This window comes from Myxine glutinosa, chromosome 7, assembly GCF_964187855.1.
Source record: "Myxine glutinosa chromosome 7, kmMyxGlut1.1, whole genome shotgun sequence".
NCBI classification, from domain to species: Eukaryota; Metazoa; Chordata; class Myxini; order Myxiniformes; family Myxinidae; genus Myxine; species Myxine glutinosa.
The window spans coordinates 126,163,873-126,186,255 of NC_136267.1; the positions used below are offsets into that span (position 1 = coordinate 126,163,873).

At 43.3% G+C, this 22,383-nt stretch overlaps 1 protein-coding gene across 10 annotated transcripts in view; it reads right to left on the reverse strand.

Annotated features, from left to right (window-relative positions):
* BAZ2B (bromodomain adjacent to zinc finger domain 2B) overlaps positions 1 to 22,383 on the reverse strand; it is a 420,170-nt gene that overhangs the window by 183,570 nt on the left and 214,217 nt on the right. For all 10 annotated transcript variants that reach the window (XM_078782265.1, XM_078782264.1, XM_068123184.2 and 7 more), the window contains 2 exons: positions 13,164 to 13,224; positions 3,791 to 3,899 (listed from right to left, as the gene is read on the reverse strand). In XM_078782265.1, the coding sequence (XP_078638391.1) occupies positions 3,791 to 3,899; positions 13,164 to 13,224 (170 nt within the window). The remainder of the gene's footprint in view (positions 1 to 3,790; positions 3,900 to 13,163; positions 13,225 to 22,383) is intronic.

The window sequence follows — 22,383 nt, forward strand, 5'->3', positions numbered from 1 at the left end:
TCATCTTAAGTTACCTACAGTTTCTGCATGGATGACAGCCAGCATCAATCCCACAGATAAGAAGGATGCAAAAACCGATCCCCTCATTGACAGACAAGTAAACCTACTCCTAATCTTAAGCAAGGCCATGGAACCAATCAATGCAGCTGACATCATCTTTCCCTTTCTCAAACAGCCTACTTAAAGATCATCATTTAAAATTCTTTCCAACTTTGGTTGTGTTGCTGCTTCTCTCTCAACAATGGATGAGGGCCCTGAATCTTAAAGCATGAGGCTTGGTCTGTCTATCTGGACGCCTGGGGCATACGACATGTTCTGGTACCCCACTCTGCTTGCCAAACTTTCTGCTTGTGGCATCCAAGGCCACTTCCACTCCTGGCTCACCGACATCCTTCACTCATGCAGTTAGTGCGTAGTGCTCAGTCAAATCCTGTAAACTCATGTGAAGCTTCTCACAAACTACAAGGTCTTTGTCCGCAGCTCAGTTGAATACTGCTCTCCTCCATAAGCCGATGCCCCTACCTCTCACATCTCTCTCCTGGATGCTGTGGAATATATTGCTCTCAATATTTGACATCTCCCACAAATAAGCTGAAGGACAAGGCCTGCTGCTCTCCCACTGCAGAAACCTTGGTGCCTTCTGTTTTCTACTGCCTCCATTATGGTCTTGCTTCTGCTCTTTAAACCCTTTGACCCTTTCCGATTCATGAAGGATGAAAGCAAACCCCTCATTGTTAAAAATCGGAAAGTCCGACCTTATTGGTAACCTCCACGTCTTTGTTCTTCTTTTCTCCTAGTTGTATAACCACAATCCTGAGGCTACCCCACTCTTCTGTCCAGGGCTTGAAGGTGGTAGTGCACCACCATCTCACATTTTTCTTCATCTTCACCTGTGATCTTTTGTACCCCCATTACCTATCCTCTATCCAAGCTATCTTACTCACAGGTTACGACATTCTTCCCATCTCCTCTCTCTCTCCCATTCCTTTCATCATTTATTCCCTTGCTTGCTATGTCCACCTGCAGCCACACAATCTGTACGTTGCCTTTATTCCTTCATTCGCATTACTGTCTTGCTCTTTCACGAGCCTCGACTTTGTGTACAAAAATGTAAAAAAAAAAAATCCAAGGTTCATAGACGAGATTGCACATAATTCAAATGCAGGCCAAATGTATTAGTAGTTATCAGTGTATCTTTACATGAATTATGACACGAATAGACAATGGACTAACACATAGTAAATGCAATTTGATCTTGTGTTCCAAGCCTCGCGAGTTCCAAGCATCAGTTTATTTGAGAACGCTAAACAGGCCAACCCAGGTTACGAAAGAAGAGTATGCAATTGAGAAATTGTATTAATTAGGCAGGTGTAAACCAAAAAAAGAATCCTTCTGCCTAGCACATTTACTTGCAAATTATTTCACAAATCATTTGGAGCATAACATACAAATAACCCATGGTTCACAGGAACCATTTGCGGTGGTGTGCTATGTTGTACCTAAAGCTGTCATACAATATATAAACAACAAATTTTATGAACCAGGACAAACAATAACACAAAATAGAGCTGTGTTGACAGAAAGGTGAAGAAAATAATTAAAATAATTTCTCAAATCAAATCTCACCTAACAAGGCTGTGTTTGATACGATGGATTACGTCAACTGAAATCCAATAAGTGTACAATCCACAATATAGATTTTGTTACTGGAAAGGTTTAGCTATTCACCAGCTGGAGATTCTGTCATTACAAGCAACAACAACATCAAAAACCAATAGTACTCATCAAACTAAAAACCATATATTTTTATACATTAAGTTTTTAAACAAACTATTGTTGACAAAAACAAGGCTTTGATGGGCCGATAATAGCCTCCTCTTACATTGAAGTTCCTTGTAAAGGATATTTTTTCTTTCTTTTTTGATTTACTACGCCCAATAAAATGGAAGAATGTATAACCCCTCCGATCCTCCATTGCACATATGTGTCCGCCCCCACCCGTGAATCTTATTCCTACATCCTCCCAACCCTTGTAACATTCTCTTATCTTCCCTATCTTCCTTTTCTCAATTTAAACTTTCTCAATAAGGTATCCCCCATGTGTACATAATAAATCCACTGCTTCGGAGCTGACACAAAAACAAGTTCACTCAGGCCATTTTGGTTTCCCTTACAGAGATCCTTTATGGCATCTTGATAAAATGGGCAAAAAAGGTAGTTACCAAGAGCAACACTGATTGAGCTTATTAATGCCTGATCTCAAGGAATGAAAAACTATCATTTGCAAATTTTATGACAGCAGAAAAGCTGCAAATTTGCACTTTTGAATACACAAACAAAATATTTATTATACCAACAGTATATACACTACATGACCAAAAGTATGCGGACACCCCTTCTAATTAGTGGATTCGGCTATTTCAGCCACTCCCATTGCTGACAGGTATATATAATCAAGCACACAGCCATGCAATCTCCATAGACAAACATTGGTAGTAGAATGGGCCGAACTGAAGAGCTCAGTGACTTTCAATGTGGCACCGTCATAGGATGCCACCTTTCCAACAAGTCAGTTCATCAAATTTCTGCCCTACTAGAGCCGCCCCGGTCAACGGTAAGTGCTGTTATTGTGAAGTGGAAATGTAAAGGAGCAACAACAGCTCAGCTGCGAAGTGGTAAGCCATATAAGCTCACAGAATGGGACTGAAGAATGCTGAAGCACGTAAAAATCGTCTGTCCTCAGTTGCAACACTCACTACCGAGTTCCAAACTGCCTCTGGAAGCAACGTCAGTACAACAACTGTTCGTCGGGAGCTTCACGAAATGGGTTTCCATGGCCGAGCAGCCGCACTCAAGCCTAAGAAACCATGTGCAATGCCAAGCGTTGGCTGGAGTGGTGTAAAGCTCGCAGCCATTGGACTCTGGAGCAGTGGAAATGCATTCTCTGGAGTGATGAATCACTCTTCACCATCTGGCAGTCCGAAGGACGAATATGGGTTTGGCGGATGCCAGGAAAACGCTTCCTGTCCAAATGCATAGTGCCAACTGTAAAGTTTGCTGGAGGAGGAATCATGGTCTGGGGCTGTTTTTCATGGTTCGGGCTAGGCCCCTTAGTTCCAGTGAAGGGAAATCTTAACGCTACAGAATACAATGACATTCTTGACGATTGTGTGCTTCCAAATTTGTGGCAAAAGTTTGGGGAAGGCCATTTTCGGTTTCAGCATGATAACAACCCCGTGCACAAAGCGAGGTCCATACAGAAATGGTTTGTCGAGATCGGTGTGGAAGAACATGACTGGCCTGCACAGAGCCCTGACCTCAACCCAATCGAACACCTTTGGGATGAATTGGAACGCCGACTGCAAGCCAGACCTAACATCAGTGCCCGACCTCACTAATGCTATTGTGGCTGAATAGAAGCAAATCCCCACAGCAATATTCCAACATCTAGTGGAAAGCCTTCCCAGAAGAGTGGAGGCTGTTATAGCAGCAAAGAGGGAGACCAACTCCATATTAATGCCCATGATTTTGGAATGAGATGTTTGATGTTCGGGTGTCCACATACTTTTGGTCATGTGTGTGAGGGAAGGGAGGGTGGTGGAGGGGGAGATGGAGTGGGGTGGAGGTAAGACATTGTACAAGAGTGGAGGTAAGACATATCATCCAGTTTTTGATTTTTCCCTTTCTCTCTTCCACGTACAAAAAACATATTTCCCAACCAAGGCCTGGCAGTTAAGGCCTGAAAGGCTATCGAGAGAGGGGTGAACATTCGACAGTTTTTACAACTCACCTTGATGACCTCAGGGTATTGGCGATGTTTTCGGCCACAAGGAGAGTAGTACACCACTTCACCCTGTAGCTTCCCCCCAACAGTACGGATCCGTGTCTCTCTGCGCCAACTACAGGGACAGATAAATGCAGATAGATACAAGAGCAGTCTCCAATTGCGAACAAGATGCATCACATAGTAATAATTTTGGCAAGTCGAACAATGGAATGTAGAATTGCCTTTTTCCAAAAAAAATTCCCAGTTTTGTTTTACGACTAATTATGGATTGAAAATGCCACTCGGATAAAGCCAAAAGCACAGCTATCAACAAGGGTAGCCATTTACCACTGCTAGCAACACCTTAATCCATGAGTGAGGCTAAGAATAAGTAGAGATTTAAAGTAAATACTTTGTTTCGATTTTCACAGAGAAGATGGAAGGATATATATTTGAATAAACAATAAAGTAATTAGAACATGAAAATACGTCCAAGTCCGGCATCACATACTTTAAATCCAAGAGCGCTGAAGGCACGTGTAGTGTTGGAATAATATATTTAATAACTTGATATTGATTGAGGACAAATATCAGGAGTTTGGGAAGTAGAAAATACAGTTCTAGTTCCAGTATTTAGAAATTTGAAGAACGCATCAGATAAATAAACATAATTAGTGAGAAACGTACTTTCAAATATCATTGGGGAATTGGTAACATGACATCTAAATACAAAAATGATTGACATGGGTGGAGCTTGGAATGCGCATGAACCCCAAATTTGCTGTATCGCATTATTTTTTACACAAGGAAGGTCATGGTCACAAAAAACTTCCAATTATTAATCAAATTAATATAAAAAGATAAAATAAGGCCACTTTCGGCGAGCTGAGCGAGTACCGTGACTTATGACGCATACGTCTCATGGAACGGAGAAGGCTTGACGTAAATCCATCATGTAAATACTGTACAACTATTTTTCAAACATGTGCATGTATTTATGACTCAAATAAATAAAGAGATCCTGTTCAACGCCATTTTCCAACGTCAGCATCCATTTACACATGCAAATTATTTGCTACAACTGTCTGAATACTAACTTTTGATCAATATGCTGATGAAAAAAAACAACAAAATCCAACACTTCCAACCACATGTTGTGTGTTCATTTGGAGAATGTCTTTTTGGTACGTTTCTTTCGACGAGTCATTTGTTGCATAGTTGCATCCTCTATGAGAGCTTTACTAAATTATGATTACAGCATTTCAGCTCTGTCGTCACCAGCTCCAAATTTGAGTAGTACATGCCATCACAACAAATAATGCCCAAGGACAAACACTTCAAAGAATTTGCCTTCACCTGGAAAAAAAACAGTGTTTTCCGATTGATAACTGTACGTCGCTTTGTTGCGTGCAACAGGATGTCACGGCATCAGTTACTATGGCCGTTCATAATACCACACATTTGCCAAAAGTATCGTTCTCCTAGCAGCACTCCTCCAGCACACCAACAATTAAAATAATCAGAGGTTCGAAGTCTACACACCAATCAGACATCATCAATTTCATCTTCTGAAGGCCACATCTACGTAAACCTTGATCTCATCACAACATTAATAAACCTAAACTTGCTTCCTGACTACAAGGCACAACAGGGTCAGAAATATGTCCACATCAATAACTTGGAATTTATCAATAACTAATTACATTCACTATTTACCAATTGCCATTTCTCCGAGCACTTCACTATTGTAACATATTATAAACCTATAAAAAGAGTTAAATTTGACAAGGACAGGCAGCACTGATTCATAAAGAGGAGGAGCTTATTTAACAAGATCTAGCCACACAAATAGTCGTCACTTCTCTGACGGGTTTAGTCAAAATAATTTTGTACTTCAAAAGCATATTACATATCTACAGTATCTGTGAGTCTCATTGAGGATGTCAAACGAAGTGTAACACATGAAAACAAGACCGAAATTCTAACAGCGACATAGCCATAGTACTCTACTCGCTGCAACATACAGCTGTCCGTATGTAAAAATACATGACATGTTCAGCCTGTACGGCATATAAATTAAAATGTCGGTCGGTGGAGTCAGCCGTCGTATGCTGTCATACCCCATAATGACATCATAGACGTAATGACGTAACGTGACGGACGGACACAAAACTGCCGCTACTTTAATATATATAAATGATATATTTTAACCTCCAGTAACTTTGCAGTCACTACGAAGGGATTAGTGTTACGATTAGATTTACTATAATATTAACGTTACGTTATCATTATTTCGAAAATGATACTACTATCAAAAAACCGAGGATAATTCCTTGCTTCTGCAGTTATTAGTACCGTACACCACTTATCATTGATTCATGAACCATACACCGCTTCAATCCATGAACTTTGCAATAACGACAAAGGGATTGCAGTGTTATGATTATATTTACTATATTATTAGTATTGATGCTATAATTACTATTATGAAAACAATACTACTGTATTGAGAAACCTGGGCTAATTTGTCCGAAGTGGCCTGAAGGTGACGAATGAAGGCATAAAGCCTAAGGCCTATACGTACTGTGTCGTTGGAAGATCCGTAATGTCTATGCTTTCGATATTTGATGATCATTTGAACAATCGGTTTGCTTGTGTTTCACACTGAATGAAAAACGTAAAGGTAGAGCATGGTGATTGTGATTTATGACAGGTTCGATGATATGTCCGGCCTGAACAGCATATAAATCAAAATGGCGGAGTGTGGTATCAGCCGCTGTATGCCATAAAGACATCAGACGTAATCACATCACCTCATGGCTTTGTGACCAGATCCTCATCTCTGATTGGTATACGTTTGAGGGGACATACATACGGACGGACAAACACTGTTCTAGACGGCTTTGCCCAATGGGCTATGCCGTAAAAAGGATCTTTTAAAACAAGTAGTTGTTGTTTCTGCTGTCGTTATGGCTGTGGTTGGTGTTGTCTCTGTTCTCCTTCCGTGTTCCTTTTGTGTACATTTTTCCATTGCTTCGAGAAGTATTACTAAATATAATTGGGTGTGACCTGTCTGTGCCCGTTAAACTTTATTATAAAAGGTTCCTGTTGTAGTAGAATAATAAAAACGGTACCGCTCAGTTGGAACCACTAAATTAAGCTGCAAATCCTGCTTCTTCATCTTCTTCCATCCAGTAAAGACATGCTTTTAAAACAAGCATTTTGTGATTAAACGGACATGAATTGTTGTTCACATTGATAGAGTATTATCTTTTCAACCAGGTAAGTTGGTTATTAGCTTTCCAATGGTACCATTTGTATTATTCTACTTGTCAGCAAGAACCCTTTAGAATAAAGCGTGAAGGAGGGACGGACCTTTTAAAATAATAGATACTTCATTTTTTTTGGAGAAGTATTGAGTTTTTTTTTTAAATCACTCTGTGAAGTACTAATTGCCAGCAGAGGTAGTCGAAGATATGAAAAAGAGAAAGAAAATAAGATGAGTAACTAAATGCAGAAGAGCAAAGTGATGAGTGGCTGGAAAGAGTAAGAAGTAAGGAAGGTATGCAAAAGTGGATGCTGAATATTTCCTAAAAAACTTGACATAATTCGACATCGTGACATCAATTGATATGTTTCCACCCACATTAAGTTTTTGCTTATTCTAACTTAATTTGACCTAAAACCTCAAGACCATTTGATCTCAATAACTAATCTATATATACAGTACCTTTATTTTTTGTTTTTTGTATACAGAATCGAGGCTCGTGAAAGAGCTAAAGTCAATTACTTTAGCTTCGTTATTACTTCGATAAGTCATTATTTCGATAAGTAATGAACAGTTAAGTCAATTTATTATTACTACATACTGAAAATAAATAGGATTTGAGATCAAAATATGAATATGAGGCAAGAGTACAGAAGGTCAGCTTTTATTTATTGGTATTTCTATGAATATATGTTTCAACATTGTTCAACAACAGCACTTTTTATATTCATTTCCCCCATTTTAGGTAAGCATAAGTATTGGAACAGATGAATGACAGGTGTTTGTTGTTGCTCAGGTGTTTCTTGTTGCATGGATTGTTCAGACAGAAAAGAGCTGTGAATGTCTAGTCTTGGTTTTAGCCTTTGCTTTTGCCTTGGAAGTCTGTCTGTGGAGTCAGTAGGCACAAACCAACATGAAGACCGGAGAAATGTCTATGAAAGAAAAACAAGCAATTTGGAAGCTGAAAGAACAGAATAATTAAATTAGAACCATAGCACAACAACTGGGCATAGCAAATTCAACAATTTGGAATATCTTGAAAAAAAAAGAAACCACGAGTGTACTTAGCAATAGACAACGGCCAGGTCAGCCAAGGAAAACAACTGCAGTTGATGACAGAAAAATCATCAGATCTGTGAAGAAAAACCCTCAAACAACTGTCAGTGACATCACCAACAACCTCCAGAGTCTCGGCGTGAAAGTATCTCGATCTACCATTTGCTGAAGACTTCGACAGCAGATTTACAAAGGATACACAGCAAGATGCAAACCTCTCATCAGAACCAAAAGAGAAAGGCCAGATTAGAATTTGCCAAGAAGTACAGAGGTGAGCTAGTAGAGATCTGGAACAAAGTTTTTTGGACAGATGAGACCAAGATACACATTTACCAAATAAATGGAAAGGTGAAAGTTTGCAGAAAGGAAGGAACTGAATATGATCCAAAGCATACTACATCATCTGTGAAGCATGGTGGGGGTAGCGTCATGGCTTGAGCTTGCATCACTGCCTCTGTAACTGGCTCACTCATCTTTATTGATGATGTAACTAATGATGGCAACAGCAGAATGAATTTGGAAGTGTACAGAACCATTTTGTCTGCCGATGTACAAGAAAATGGTTCTGATCTCATTGGGTGGTGCTTTACCATGCAGCAAGACAAAGACCCAAAACACACTGCCAATGCAACCAAGGAGTCCACCAGGGGAAAATGTGGAAGGTTTTAGACTGGCCAAGTCAATCTTCTGATTTAAATCTAATGGAGCATACATTTCACTTGTTGAAGAGGAGACTAAAGTTAGAAACCCCTAAAACAAACAACAACTGAAAATGTTTGGAAAAGCATATCAAAGGTAGATGCCAAGAGTTTGGTGATGTCAATGGGTCACAGACTCAATGCAGTTATTGCATGCATGGGATATGCAACCAAATACAAACTATTATACTACTTTAATTAACTTGAAGTTAATCTCGCCGGAGACATAAAAGATAAATTAAACGAACGAGCCCTCAGAACCACGTTGGCTTACAAATATGCCCAACTCTCTCATTTGGAGAATTTTTTTTTTTAACCCATGCTCTTCTGACATACTGCAGCCCCTGCCGCTTAAGCCTCACAGAGCACAGAGTGCATCTTCACCGAATTCTGCCTCACACACTGGCCACCCTCCCTGCACTTAACCACACATTTTATTAATTGCCTTTGTTACTATCAGCACCAGCAGCATCGCAGCCTCCATTTTTCAAAACATCTGAATCCCCCTATCTAACCTAACACTGGAATGGGGATTCCTTCCAGTGTGGGAATGGGTGGGATTCAACTCTCACCACTCACTTTGCGATCCTTTCACACCATCTCACACCTAGAATTTGGTCCACCCACTCCAAATTCATTCACTCCCATCAGTATTTTCTCATTCATTCCTCCATTCATCCCTACTCTTGTTGGGACAAGAGAATGGAGAAGGAGGAAGACATAATAACCTATATTTCTCAAATTATGCTGATCAACAGAATTTTAAAATGTCCCAGCTCTAAAAATTATGCTTTCCCATTTGGCATCCCCTGCTCACTCATCGGTTCAGCTGGACCCAGTGCCCAATCTCTTAACTCAGTGGGGGGCCACTCTTCCGCTAGCCAGTGTGCCTCTACTAGTGTCATTCGTCCTTCCTTCTTCTACAAGTCCATTCTATCACTGCCACCATTTACCACACTCTTCTGCACTTTCTATTTATTTTTGTACCTCTATCTCTGGCTCATTCTCCATTTTTTTAATCTTCTATCTCCACTGCTATTCTGCTATCTCCATTTTTAAAAAATCTACCTTAGGCCATGTTCTGCTTTTCTCTATCCTTCTTCCTTCCCCATACACTCTGATATTTCCTCTTTTGGTGCCCTTTGTTCTACTTTCACTTCTTCTTCACCCCTTAGTTCTTTCTCATCCCAGCCAGATTTCACACTAATTTGGCTTGGCCAGCCGCCACCTGCTGCAGCTCGGCCTTCACCTCGGCCATGTCACCTACTACCATTTTGTCCTGTTTGGCCTGGCCTGCCTTCAGCTTGGCCACATTGGCCTTTATTTTGGCCTGGTTGGTATCTATCTTGGTCGCCCGCTCGGCCTATGCAGTTCCATTGGCCTTTATTTCAGCCTGGCTGACATCCACTTTGGCCATCAGCTGAGCCATAATGGCAGCCAACCGTCCGCCATTGTCCAGCAGCAGTGTTGACCCTGGCCTGCCACAACTTGGCACTGGGCTACTTGGGGGTTTGGAGGGAAGGGTTCTGAACTACCAGGTGGGGAAGGCGACTTTCCGGCACTGTCTACCGGGCCCTCCATGTCTATCGCCTCCATCGCTATGGTAGTATCAGCCCAAAAATTCCCCTCCTCTATCGGGGAATGGTGGTTGCTCTCCATAGTGCTTAAAAATATTTAATTTTAATCTAAATCAAATTTGAAATCAAATTATATCAATTTGGATTTGAGGGGGGGCCCTTTGTTCCCCCTCGGGTTAAAATCCCACTCCGAACACCAGTGTAACAGTCACATATTTTCAACGATTGTCATGCCACTGGCATGTATGGGATGAAACGATCTCCCCATCTGTCAGGTTAATTTGGCATGAATTGCCATTTCAGAACACACGACCATGGCGAATCTGTAGACAAGATTGGTCGAGCGGGCCTGTCAGTGATCCTTTTAAAGTGCTGTAGGGAAAACCAAATCTGCCCTTATAACGGGGGTAATATGCCAATTTTCTAAGCACGAAGGAACACGCTCCCGATGATCACACAATGTTTCATCAAAACGGGGATTTATTAAGGGGAAGGAAATGGGGAAGAACACGAACACAGCCGCACAATGGTGATCACACACAGTAACGAATGATCTATAATAACAAGCATTCTGAGTATTGCACTGCAATACATGTCCCCTACCGGCAGTCTGTCGTCCGGAAAACGGTTGGAGAAATTACCAAGGGTTATTTACCCACAGGTTCTGAATCGTTCCCAATCGCTAATTACCTCAGGACGGGCTCACCTGTGATTTCACACTCGGGACTTCGATTTATACACCTTGCAGACAGGTCAGCAGAAGCACGAGAAAATATGTTGTTGATAAAGAACCTTTCGAGTCGCTAAATATCAGTAATTTATTATATTTTCTGGTTCACGATCAATGATCGATGTGTTACCATGCAACTCGGCTTGGCTCCGCCCCTCCCGAAAGTGCGCGCTGTGTCGCGCTTTTGACATTCACGAGACGAGACTGAGGGCGCGCGGTGCGGCTTGAGGAGAACTCTAGAATAAACAAAGTGCCATAACTTTGTCAAAAATGATCGAAACGTCGTGAAGTTCGAACTTGAACTGTAACTTATCATGAGGAAACCATGTACCAAGTTAGAAATCATTAGCATTAAGCGTTTAGAAAAAAAAGTCCGGAAAACTGTTTTGCGTGACGGACTGACAAACTGACGGACTGACGGACTGATGGACTGACGGACAGACAGACAGATGGAGGGACGGCGTGCAAACCTATAGTCCCCTCCAGTGTACACCAGTAGGGGACTAATAAAAGACAATGTAAGTGAGCTAGTGTGTGTGTCTCCTCCATAACTACAAAATCATGATACCTGGCAGCCTGAAACTTTGCATGGATACTATGGGAACTCAAAAGGGTGGTATATTTATTGAACTGGGTATATTTATTGAAGATAATTAACTGGCTTATTAATTAAAACAAAACGGGTTTATCCTCGGTCAGCCCGCTATCCCTCGCAGGGGTCTTAAGCATTATTTCAGCCTGTTCAAAAATGCGTTTCCTCAGAACAGGCCACAACGGTCTCTGCACAATTAAGCGGTTAAAATTTACTTTTTCACTTTCCTCAATCACATCATTGAATATCTGATCTTCCCTACAAGTCACTGTAAACATTGCTTGTGTAGGTGCCATAGTTTTCAAATCAGGAGCTTTGAGTGATTTTATGCATTAAATGATGTGATTTTCCACAATGGCCTCTCACAGACTAATTAAAGTATGTAATCAATTTAAGGATCAGAGCTGGAAGACTAAATAACTCTCGAAACCTGGATTGAAATCTGTAAATTTTAAGAGAACACCGATTCTTATAATGAAGCGAATAAGCTTATTCATTTAAGGAAGGCTGTCATCACTTTTGCTCTGTCGTCTTAACTCATGCAGCAGCTAGTCCATGAATTTTAACTTGTGAAGGGGAGGGGGGGAGGTGCACCAGGCCATAGCAGTGAATGGGGGGGTCTCTTATCCCTTTTCCATAAACCCAACCTCCCCATACAAACTCTATTCCACCGGAATGTGCAAATGAAAAGTCAGAAAGACCAAAATAGAGAAAGAAAACCCCCCATTAAATCAGATCAATAAAACACATTCTAAATGGATCTTTGCCTCCACAAGTGTGCACGGTTAACTGCTTCCTCCTTTCCCAAATCATATATTGCACTTTGAGTGAGCAATTGACTGCATGCAGACAAACAAAATGTTGAATAACGACAACAGTTCCGTTAGCTACTCTGCAAAAACCTTAATAACATAACTGGCTCAAGGCGATAATGCCAAGCATAAATATTTATCTCTTATTAGAGGAAAATCTCATGCTTGCAGTACAGCTTGTACACATCCAATTAAGCACAATGCCAACGGAGCACTCCAGCAAGAAAAGCCATCCATGACCATGTAAATCAAGCCAAACATTTTCAAGGGTTCCTTCCATTTGATTATGCATTCAAGTTAATACAACAAGTAAGTATATAAAGCATTCTTATTCTGGTCTCACAAACACTGTCTTAGCAGCCGCTGGTCCAACTCGATACGATTCCATACGGTACCAATGTGACATCATGTCCTGTTACTAAACGACTTCAGGTTACACGAAATTCATCTGCTCGGTGATACAGATAAAACTGCAGAAGCTCAGTGCTTAGAGAGCCATGCACCAACAACAGTCATTTTCACAAGGCAGGTTCAACTGTATGGAGATTACTTTTGGAGCAGTAGCAGATAAGAATGGTTTGAAATTTCTTGCCTCGGATTACAATCAAAGCCGCAATACAGACGGGAACAGATGTGTACCGCGGTCGCATTTCTTATCACTTACCCATGATCCAGTGGGTTTTGCAGTTGTCTCTCGTCTACCACCTTGCGCCTCTTGGCCGTACCTGAAAATGGCAGCAGTCAAGGAAAAACAATTCAAATTATCCAGAAAGATGGGCTGGAGCAAAGCTTTTATTCAACCATCTGATTGACAGTTGCTGAAATATGTGCAAAAACATTAGCATGCAAAATAATTTGAAGCGAGCTTAATTTAACAATTGCATGCGTTTTTTGATTTTTTAAAATGCAGATTAATTAATTCGTATTATGGTAACATCAGTGAATGGTGGTGAACAGAAGCTTAAATCAAACGACATGGAGTGTCACAGTAAAGAGTGCCTGTTTGGCAATGATCTCTGCAGTTGCTGTACTGCTTTGCAGCCCAACCTTCCTCACCATAAAAAGGGCCGTGTGTGTGTACGTATGTGCGTGTCAAGATGTATATTATTATCATTTTACATGCACTGGATACGCGTATTATTAACATTTCCCATCATGTGATCACAATATTAGCAAAATGCTGTCAATTTGGATATGTGTTCTGTATTCCCGCATTCGTGTTTAAGCCGTCACGGTACTGGCAGCAGCCAAACACCAACCAACATCAACCTTGTGCCAACTGCCTGTCAACTACCAGCCGTGACATATTACTGCTACACAATTCTGCTGCGCTGTTGCACTCTCTCCCTTGGTTCAGCATGAGTGATGTAGCCACTACGAATAATCGTCCTGTTGCTGCTCCTGCAAGAGCTGCAGAAAATAACAATTCTATACTCATGTTTAGAGGAATACTGGTTGTTAAATTGCAACATAATTAGTCCTTCCATAAAGGTGACTGCAACCTATTTAACAGCATATGATTTGCAAATAGTGGGTTCATTTAATGTCATTCAGAAATAATCGAGATATTACAGATGTGAAAAGTGATGCCATTTTTGTATCATCCACAATGATCACTCCCATACATTGCCCTCCCTTTTCCTTCACCTTTACCTGCTCTATTTCTTCCTTCCTTCCTATCTCCTACATTTTAAAAATGTTACACCCTCACTTGCCATTCATCGTCCACACGTAATCGATCTCAACACTTTTAATAATCTGTACAAGGACTCTCATGGCAGTGAAAGAGACCAACTCAGTGTCTCAAAGTAAACTGGTTCACCAATCAAAAGCTAGAAGCCAAGTGTTTTTTCTTTAGATGACAAGGTCAAAGCTCAAGGTTGTATAAAATCATCAATTTTCATCCGATAAACCTGAAGTTTTAAGAATTTGCATATTGGGCCACTGAAGCCTATTGCTTTTCAGGTCAAAAGGTCAAGGTCGACAAAAACGTCAATTATTTGTATTTTTTTTTTTGCTGTTTTCGTCGTGTTTAACATACGGAAGAATAAGAAGTCTGAATGTAAAGCAGATGTGGACGGGCTTTGCATTTTCAGATGCTAATATTCAGTTATTTTGCTGAAGCAAGCATAGATGAACAGAGACAAACATACATGTATATGTAAATACTGCAATTAGTAAGACAACAGGTCTCGTAACCTCAAAAACCCAAAATTCTACACTCGCCAATCCGTGGTTCGAATCCTGGACCTTCCACAAACAACCACCACTGTTTATGTTTAAAGTCGTAATCATAATGTGCACATACTGTACATGTAATATGACTGTCATAAAACACAACATGGAATATTTTCGTTTGCAAATGAAGTGTGGCATTTTAACCTAAATACACAAAAATGAGGCCTTGACATCTAGGCTTCATGCCCACAAAGTCTACACAATTTTGTCCAGATTAATTCGATGGTTTTTCAATAATAGCTTTGTACAGTTTTGACCAGGCACTATGAATTACACCTTTAACCGAATCATTCATCCAAAAATGGAGACACCAAAAAGTTTTTTGTATACATAGTCGAGGCTCGAGGAAGAGCAAATGCACTGAACGGGCCAGGACATAAAAGACAAAAACAGGACACAAAACATGCATGCATGGGGTGGACAAGATGGATACAGAAGGAAACTCCAAGGAGGGAAAAATGGAAAATTGGAAGCAGGAGGGATTTGGGTGGAGTCAACGACGGAAGAAAAGATCATGGTTTTGGATTTGGAACGATCTGAAATGAATGACGTGAGATTATCTTAGATGGACAATTTGAGATTATTTGTGTACAAGGTGTGCGTTTGTGTGTATTTTTTCCTGGAAGACTCAACAAATCTGTTAACTTCTGGAGAAACTCCAAAGTCCAGAATCCACATTCTATTCAAACTCACTCTCCACTCCAGGTCTTCAAGACAGCTGTTCACCACCATCTCTGTTCACCACCATCCAAAACCATGATCTTTTCTGCCCGTTAACAATCCTCAAGCCCACCTCTTTCCAAATTTCCAGTTTTCCTTCTGAGAGTTTGCTTCTAGATCCATCTTGTACCCCCGCTGTGGTCCACTGATTTAGTTCATACTCCTTTGATTTTTTTTACTGTGATGTTGACCTTTGACCGACAGACCAAAATGAAAATGTTTCATCCTTTTCAATTTGGATGAAACAATCTGCCTAAATCTTATCTAAATTTAACACTTGCTGTTTGATATTTTGTTCTTAGACACTAATATACACAGATCAGACAGATTCGAAATTATACCCCAGCCCCGGCACAACCGATGCTTCCATTAAATTTTACATGTACCATAATCAAATTGCAGCTTGATATACATGGGTAAAACAAAAATATATGGCAACAAATTCATAACAAACAAATATACAAAGGCAAGGAATTAACTAGAAAGTATTTCTTAACCAGAAATAAAAAAGTGAACAAGTTGTGATTTATAATACATTCTGAGCCTGGAGGAAATAATTATTCATATACCTACAATACATGACCAAAAGTATGTGGACACGCGAACATCAAACATCTCATTCCAAAATCATGGGCATTAATATGAAGTTGGTCCCCCTTTTTCTGCCATAACAGCCTACACTCTTCTGGTCAGGTTTTCCACTAGATGTTGGAACATTGATGTGGGGATTTGCTTCGATTCAGCCACAAGAGCATTAGTGAGGTCGGGAACTGATGTTGGGCGATTAGGCCTGGCTCGCAGTCGGCGTTCCAATTCATCCCAAATGTGTTTGATAGGGTTGAGGTCAGGACTCTGTGCAGGCCAGTCAAGTTCTTCCACACCGATCTCGACAAACCATTTCTATATGGACCTCGCTTTGTGCACGGGGGCATTGTCATGCTGAAACAGGAAAGGGCCTTCCCTAAAACTGCTGCCACAAAGTTGGAAGCACACAATCATCTAGAATGTCATTGTACGGTGTAGCGTCAAGATTTCCCTTCACTGGAACTAAGGAGCCCAGCCCGAACCATGAAAACAGCCCCAGACCATTGTTCCTCCAACACCAAACTTTACAGTTGGCACTTTGCATTTGGGCAGGTAGCGTTCTCCTGGCATCTGCCAAACCCAGATTCGTCCGTCGGACTGCAAGATGGTGAGGCGTGATTCATCATTCCAGAGAAGGCATTTCCACTGCTCCAGAGTCCAATGGCGGCGAGCTTTACACCACTCCAGCCGACGCTTGGCATTGCGCATGGTGATCTTAGGCTTGTGTGCAGCTGCTCAGCCATGGAAACCCATTTCGTGAAGTTCCGACGAACAGTTGTTGTGCTGAAGTTGCTTCCAGAGGCAGTTGGGAACTCCGTGGTGAGTGATGCAACCGAGCACAGACGATTTTTATGCGCTACGCGGTTCAGCACTCGGCGGTCTCGTTCTGTAAGCTTGTGTGGCCTACCAATTCGCGACTGAGCTGTTGTTGCTCCAAGACTTTTCCACTTCATAATAACAGCACTTACATTTGACCTGGGCAGCTGAAGCAGGGCAGAAATTTGACGAACTGACTTGTTCGAAAGGTGGCATCCTATGACGGTGCCACGTTGAAAGTCACTGAGCTCTTCAGTACAGCCCATTTGTTACGGATACCGGCCCTCATTATGGTGGTTCCTGTTCATGGTTGATTCCAGATGATGCTTGTTGTGGTTAAAAGGGTTAAAAGCGCTCCTGATAAGTGTGGTGGAAAAATCCGGATCGAGACCGGAAGAGTTGGAGCGAAAGCCATGCGCCATTCTGGCCACGTGAGCGCCCTGCAGGGACCAGGCTTTCGTTGTGTCGGCTGGGCATTATTCCCTGGGGGATTGCCGGGAACGGCCGTACCAGAGAGGGGCACGTGCGAATTCTACGGAGGCTCGCGGGTTGAACCGCAACGTGTACATCGGAGCGAATCTTTGTGAGGTTCCTCTCCACCGCTGTGCTGCTGGGGGCTGAGCACGTGACCACGGGGTCGTCTCGCTCGTCGACGCCTCAATTCGAATCTTTGTGAGGTTCCTCTCCACCGCTGTGCTGCTGGGGGCTGAGCACGTGACCGCGGGGTCGTCTCGCTCGTCGATGCCTCAATTCGAATCTTTGTGAGGTTCCTCTCCACCGCTGTGCTGCTGGGGGCTGAGCACCTGACCTCGGGGTCGTCTCGCTCGTCGACGCCTCAATTCGAATCTTAGTGAGGTTCCTCTCCACTTCTGTGCTGCTGGGGGCTGAGCACGCGACCTCGGGGTCGTCTCGCTCGTCGACGCCTCAATTGACCATCGGGCCTCGACTCCCCGATCGCGGGAGCTCACAGAGATATTGGGACTTCGCCTTGGAGTGGAGCAGAGACATTGGGGGAGGTGCCGTGAGTGCTGAGGTTCAGGGGCTTGATAAGGATATTATCGTAGGATTTGAAAGTGTGTGATTGCCCCATTGCTGTATGGCTTGCCCCATTGCGGCATGGCTCTTTGTGTGGGATTTATAATATATTATGGTTTGCTTATAACCGGGTGGGGTTGCATCATTTGACTCGACTGTTCCATTTGCGGGTTCCAGTGAGAGATTAAAACAGCTTTCTGCCGGGGACCCTCTCGGGGTCCGGAGGTCCACCGAGACCAGGGGTAAGGCAGGGGGGACCCCGTAACAGAAATTGGGGGCTCGTCCAAATTGATATTCGTGGACTCGCAATTGGGTCTGCGTCCGGGATCTAAAAAAATTCCTAAATTTAGTCCGGGAAAGAATTCCCAAGTTTGGAACTTTTTCCAACATCCCCAATTTTTTTTCCAAAAACAACAACAACAACAAAAAAAATATATATATATACTTTTGTTTTTGTTTGTTAGAAATTTATTGTGTGAAGGTTAACAGGTGTTACCAGTAGTCACTATGGCGTTTGAAGCAGAGAAGTTTACGGTAACCCTGAGTGAAGCACAGTTCAGAGCGTTAGTAAAATCGGACCTCTGGAAATTGGCCAAACATTTTAGCTTGGAGGTCCGAACTAATATGAGGAAGGCAGAGCTGCAGACAGTGGTGATACAATCTATGGTGGGATTAAAAGCATGGGAAGAGGTAGCCTGGGATTGGTTACCAGAAGAACAAGAAAATGTGGAGCTCTGGAAACTGGAGATGCAATTACCGAGCCAGGAAAGGGAAAAAGCACAGGAGCGAGAACTCCAGGAAAGGTTAAAAGTACTGGAAAGAGAACTCCAGGAGAGGTTAGAAGACAAAAAAACAGAGGAAAGGAGAGTGGAAAGAGAACTCCAGGAGAGGTTAGAAGACAAAAAAAACAGAGGAAAGGAGAGTGGAAAGAGAACTCCAGGAAAGGTTAGAAGACAAAAAAAGAGAGGAAAGGAAAGTGGAAAGAGACCTCAAAGCAGAGGAGAGAGGAGCCGAAAGGGAGTTAAAGGACCCTGAATTGGCGCATCAGCAGGAAATTAAAGGCAAGGAGCTGGATTTAATAAGAGAACGGGGAGAGGTACCATCCCGATTGACCAGTGTGCAGATTATGAGGTATTGAAGAAACACCTTCTCAAAGCCTATGAATTGGTCCCGGAAGCTTACCGGCAGAAATTCCGGAATGCCAGGAGGAGGGAGAGTGAGACCCACGTGGAGTTTGCCAGATTGAAAGAAACCATGTTTGATAGGTGGTGCGATTCAAAAGGAGTTGGGAAAGACTTCGAACTATTGCGACAATTGATCCTGGTGGAGGAATTCCAACAGTGTGTCCACGAGGACATTAAAATACACCTGGAGAAAAGGAAAGTACCAAAGTTGTATGAGGCAGCGACCATGGCAGATGACTATGCCTTAACCCACAGGATGGGGTTCCGCAACCCTAACTTCTCGCCTAGACTTAGCAAGGGGAGCTATGGTATGGCAGGGGCGGAGAACGAAAATTAATGGGGGCAGCCTCGAGAGGAGGACCACTCTGATATTACGACTTCTAGGGGTCAGAAGTCAACGGTTTCAAGGCAGACGTATCCTCCGTGGACCTCGAGGCAGACCACGAGGTTCTCCTCCGGGCCTACTTGTGCTTTTTGCCATAAGCCCAGACACTTGATGTCCCACTGTCATGCTTTGGGAAAGGAAAATCAGGAGCGGAGTCCGACTAGTACAACTCCGAATGCGATGGCAAACGTGAGAAATCGCCCACAGAAGAGTTACCAACCATTTATTTATGAGGGGTTTGTCTCACTGGAGGGAGACTCAACTAACCCAAGACCTGTTAGGGTATTGAGGGACACAGGAGCACATCAATCCTTAATGCTTGAAGGCATTTTGCCATTGTCGGAGAGTACAGCAACTGGTGATAGTGTTCGTTTACAAGGGATCGGTGGCTGTGTTAGTGCCCCACTTCATGTCATCCATTTGGAATCCGATTTGGTGTCAGGACCGGTCACCGTCGGTTTACAAGCCACACTTCCTGTAGAGGGAGTATCTGTGGTTATCGGGAATGATTTGGCTGGGGGTCAAGCTTATGGTAACCCGAGGGTTGGTATAGAGCCCAGCAGGGAAAATAACACCACACCAGCTCGGGATGGCGACAAAAGTACCAAGTTATTTGTAGGGGGACTGAACTTCAAAACAGAGGAAGAAGTTCTGACCTCTGCCTTCAACAGTTATGGGCCGCTGGTGGAAGTGCGGTTGGTAAAAGACAGGGAAACGCAACAGTCAAGAGGGTTCGGCTTTGTCACGTTTGCAAGCACAAAAGACGCCAGAGAGGCAGAGAAGAATTGGAATGGTAAGGATTTGGAGGGTCGGACCATAACAGTAGGGAAGGCATTTCGTAGGCGTCGAGAGGTCTACAGAAGAGGACAACTTGGCGGTAGTTTTGGTGTTGGCAGCAGCCGATATTACTATGGAGGCTCCCAGAGTTACGGCATCTCCCGAAAGAATGATTGTCAGAGCACTGGCCGAGACGGAGACCGCCAGTCAGGTGACTACTGGGACAAGTGGTCCCACCGTAACTGTTAGGAGTCCGGAGAAGTTGAAGCACTATATACGGCGGAGCCACCGAGCCTGGGCTCCTACACGGACTAACCGTGAACGCCACGTTCCTAAAGGCGTCCAGGTAGTGAACTTTCCTGCACGGACTAACCGTGAACTCCACGTTCCTGAAGGCGTCCATGTAGTGAACTTTCCTCCCCGGACTAACCGTGAACTCCACCTTCCTAAAGGCGTCCATATAGTGAATACTCGGCTTGGCCTCCCGGAAAAAGGGCTATCGAGATGCGTAACTTTGGATTTTTTATCAACCCCTTTACCTTCATTCAAAAAATGAAAATAAAATCAGAGGTTGATGAGATGGAGTTTGGCTTTGCAGGGGTTCAACTTGGAAATTGAACATGTGAAGGGCCGGGACAATGTCGTGGCGGACGCATTGTCCAGAGAGTTAATTTTAGGGAATTCTGTGGGGGGTGTGAAAAGTTTGTTGCTTTATTTTTGGGAACTATGGATGGTTGTTGCTCACAGGAATTGATGATTTGGGGGTGAGCTTACTCTTGTTGGTGTAAAGAATTTTGCCTACAACGAAAGTTTTCCCTATGTTCAAACTTTCTTTCTTGAGGGGGGGAAGTGTTACGGATACCGGCCCTAATTATGGTGGTTCCTGTTCATGGTTGATTCCAGATGATGCTTGTTGTGGTTAAAAGGGTTAAAAGCGCTCCTGATAAGTGTGGTGGAAAAATCCAGATCGAGACCGGAAGAGTTGGAGCGAAAGCCGCACGCCATTCTGGCCACGCGAGCACCCTGCAGGGACCAGGCTTTCGTCATGTCGGCTGGGCATTATTCCCTGGGGGATTGCCGGGAACGGCCGTACCAGAGAGGGGCACGTGCGAATTCTACGGAGGCTCACGGGTTGAACCGCAACGTGTACATCGGAGCGAATCTTTGTGAGGTTCCTCTCCACCGCTGTGCTGCTGGGGGCTGAGCACGTGACCACGGGGTCGTCTCACTCGTCGACGCCTCAATTCGAATCTTTGTGAGGTACCTCTCCACCGCTGTGTTGCTGGGGGCTGAGCACGTGACCGAGGGGTCGTCTCGCTCGTCGACGCCTCAATTCGAATCTTTGTGAGGTTCCTCTCCACCGCTGTGCTGCTGGGGGCTGAGCATGTGACCTCGGGGTCGTCTCGCTCGTCGACGCCTCAATTCGAATCTTTGTGAGGTTCCTCTCCACCGCTGTGCTGCTGGGGGCTGAGCACGCGACCTCGGGGTCGTCTCGCTCGTCGACGCCTCAATTGACCATCTGGCCTCGACTCCCCGATCGCGGGAGCTCACAGAGACATTGGGACTTCGCCTTGGAGTGGAGCAGAGACATTGGGGGAGGTGCCGTGAGTGCTGGGGTTGAGGGGCTTGATAAGGATATTATCGTAGGATTTGAAAGTGTGTGATTGCCCCATTGCTGTATGGCTTGCCCCATTGCGGCATGGCTCTTTGTGTGGGATTTATAATATACTAGGGCATGCCCGTACTATATATATATCTAAAATTATATCCCCCCCCTCTATTTACATGAAATGGTTTGGTCCATTCGCAAAGCCAAAGCGAACGGCTTGCGAGTACGGTAGAACCCCCCCCCCCTCTATTTACATGAAATGGTTTGGTCCATTCGCAAAGCCAAAGCGAACGGCGAACGGCTAAATCGCCATAGCTCGGTAGCTCGCTGCTCTCTGATTGGTCGAATCGTTTTTTGGACATAGCTCGGTAACTACTTGTCCGATTAATTTCAAACCTTGAAAAGGCACATCCTCGGGTCCCCAGCAATATACCTGGCAAGTTTCAAGTATATCGGACCGGTAGTTGTCGAGAAACAGCGGTCGCATACACACAGAGATTACTGGAATTATAGATAGATTATGGTTTGCTTATAA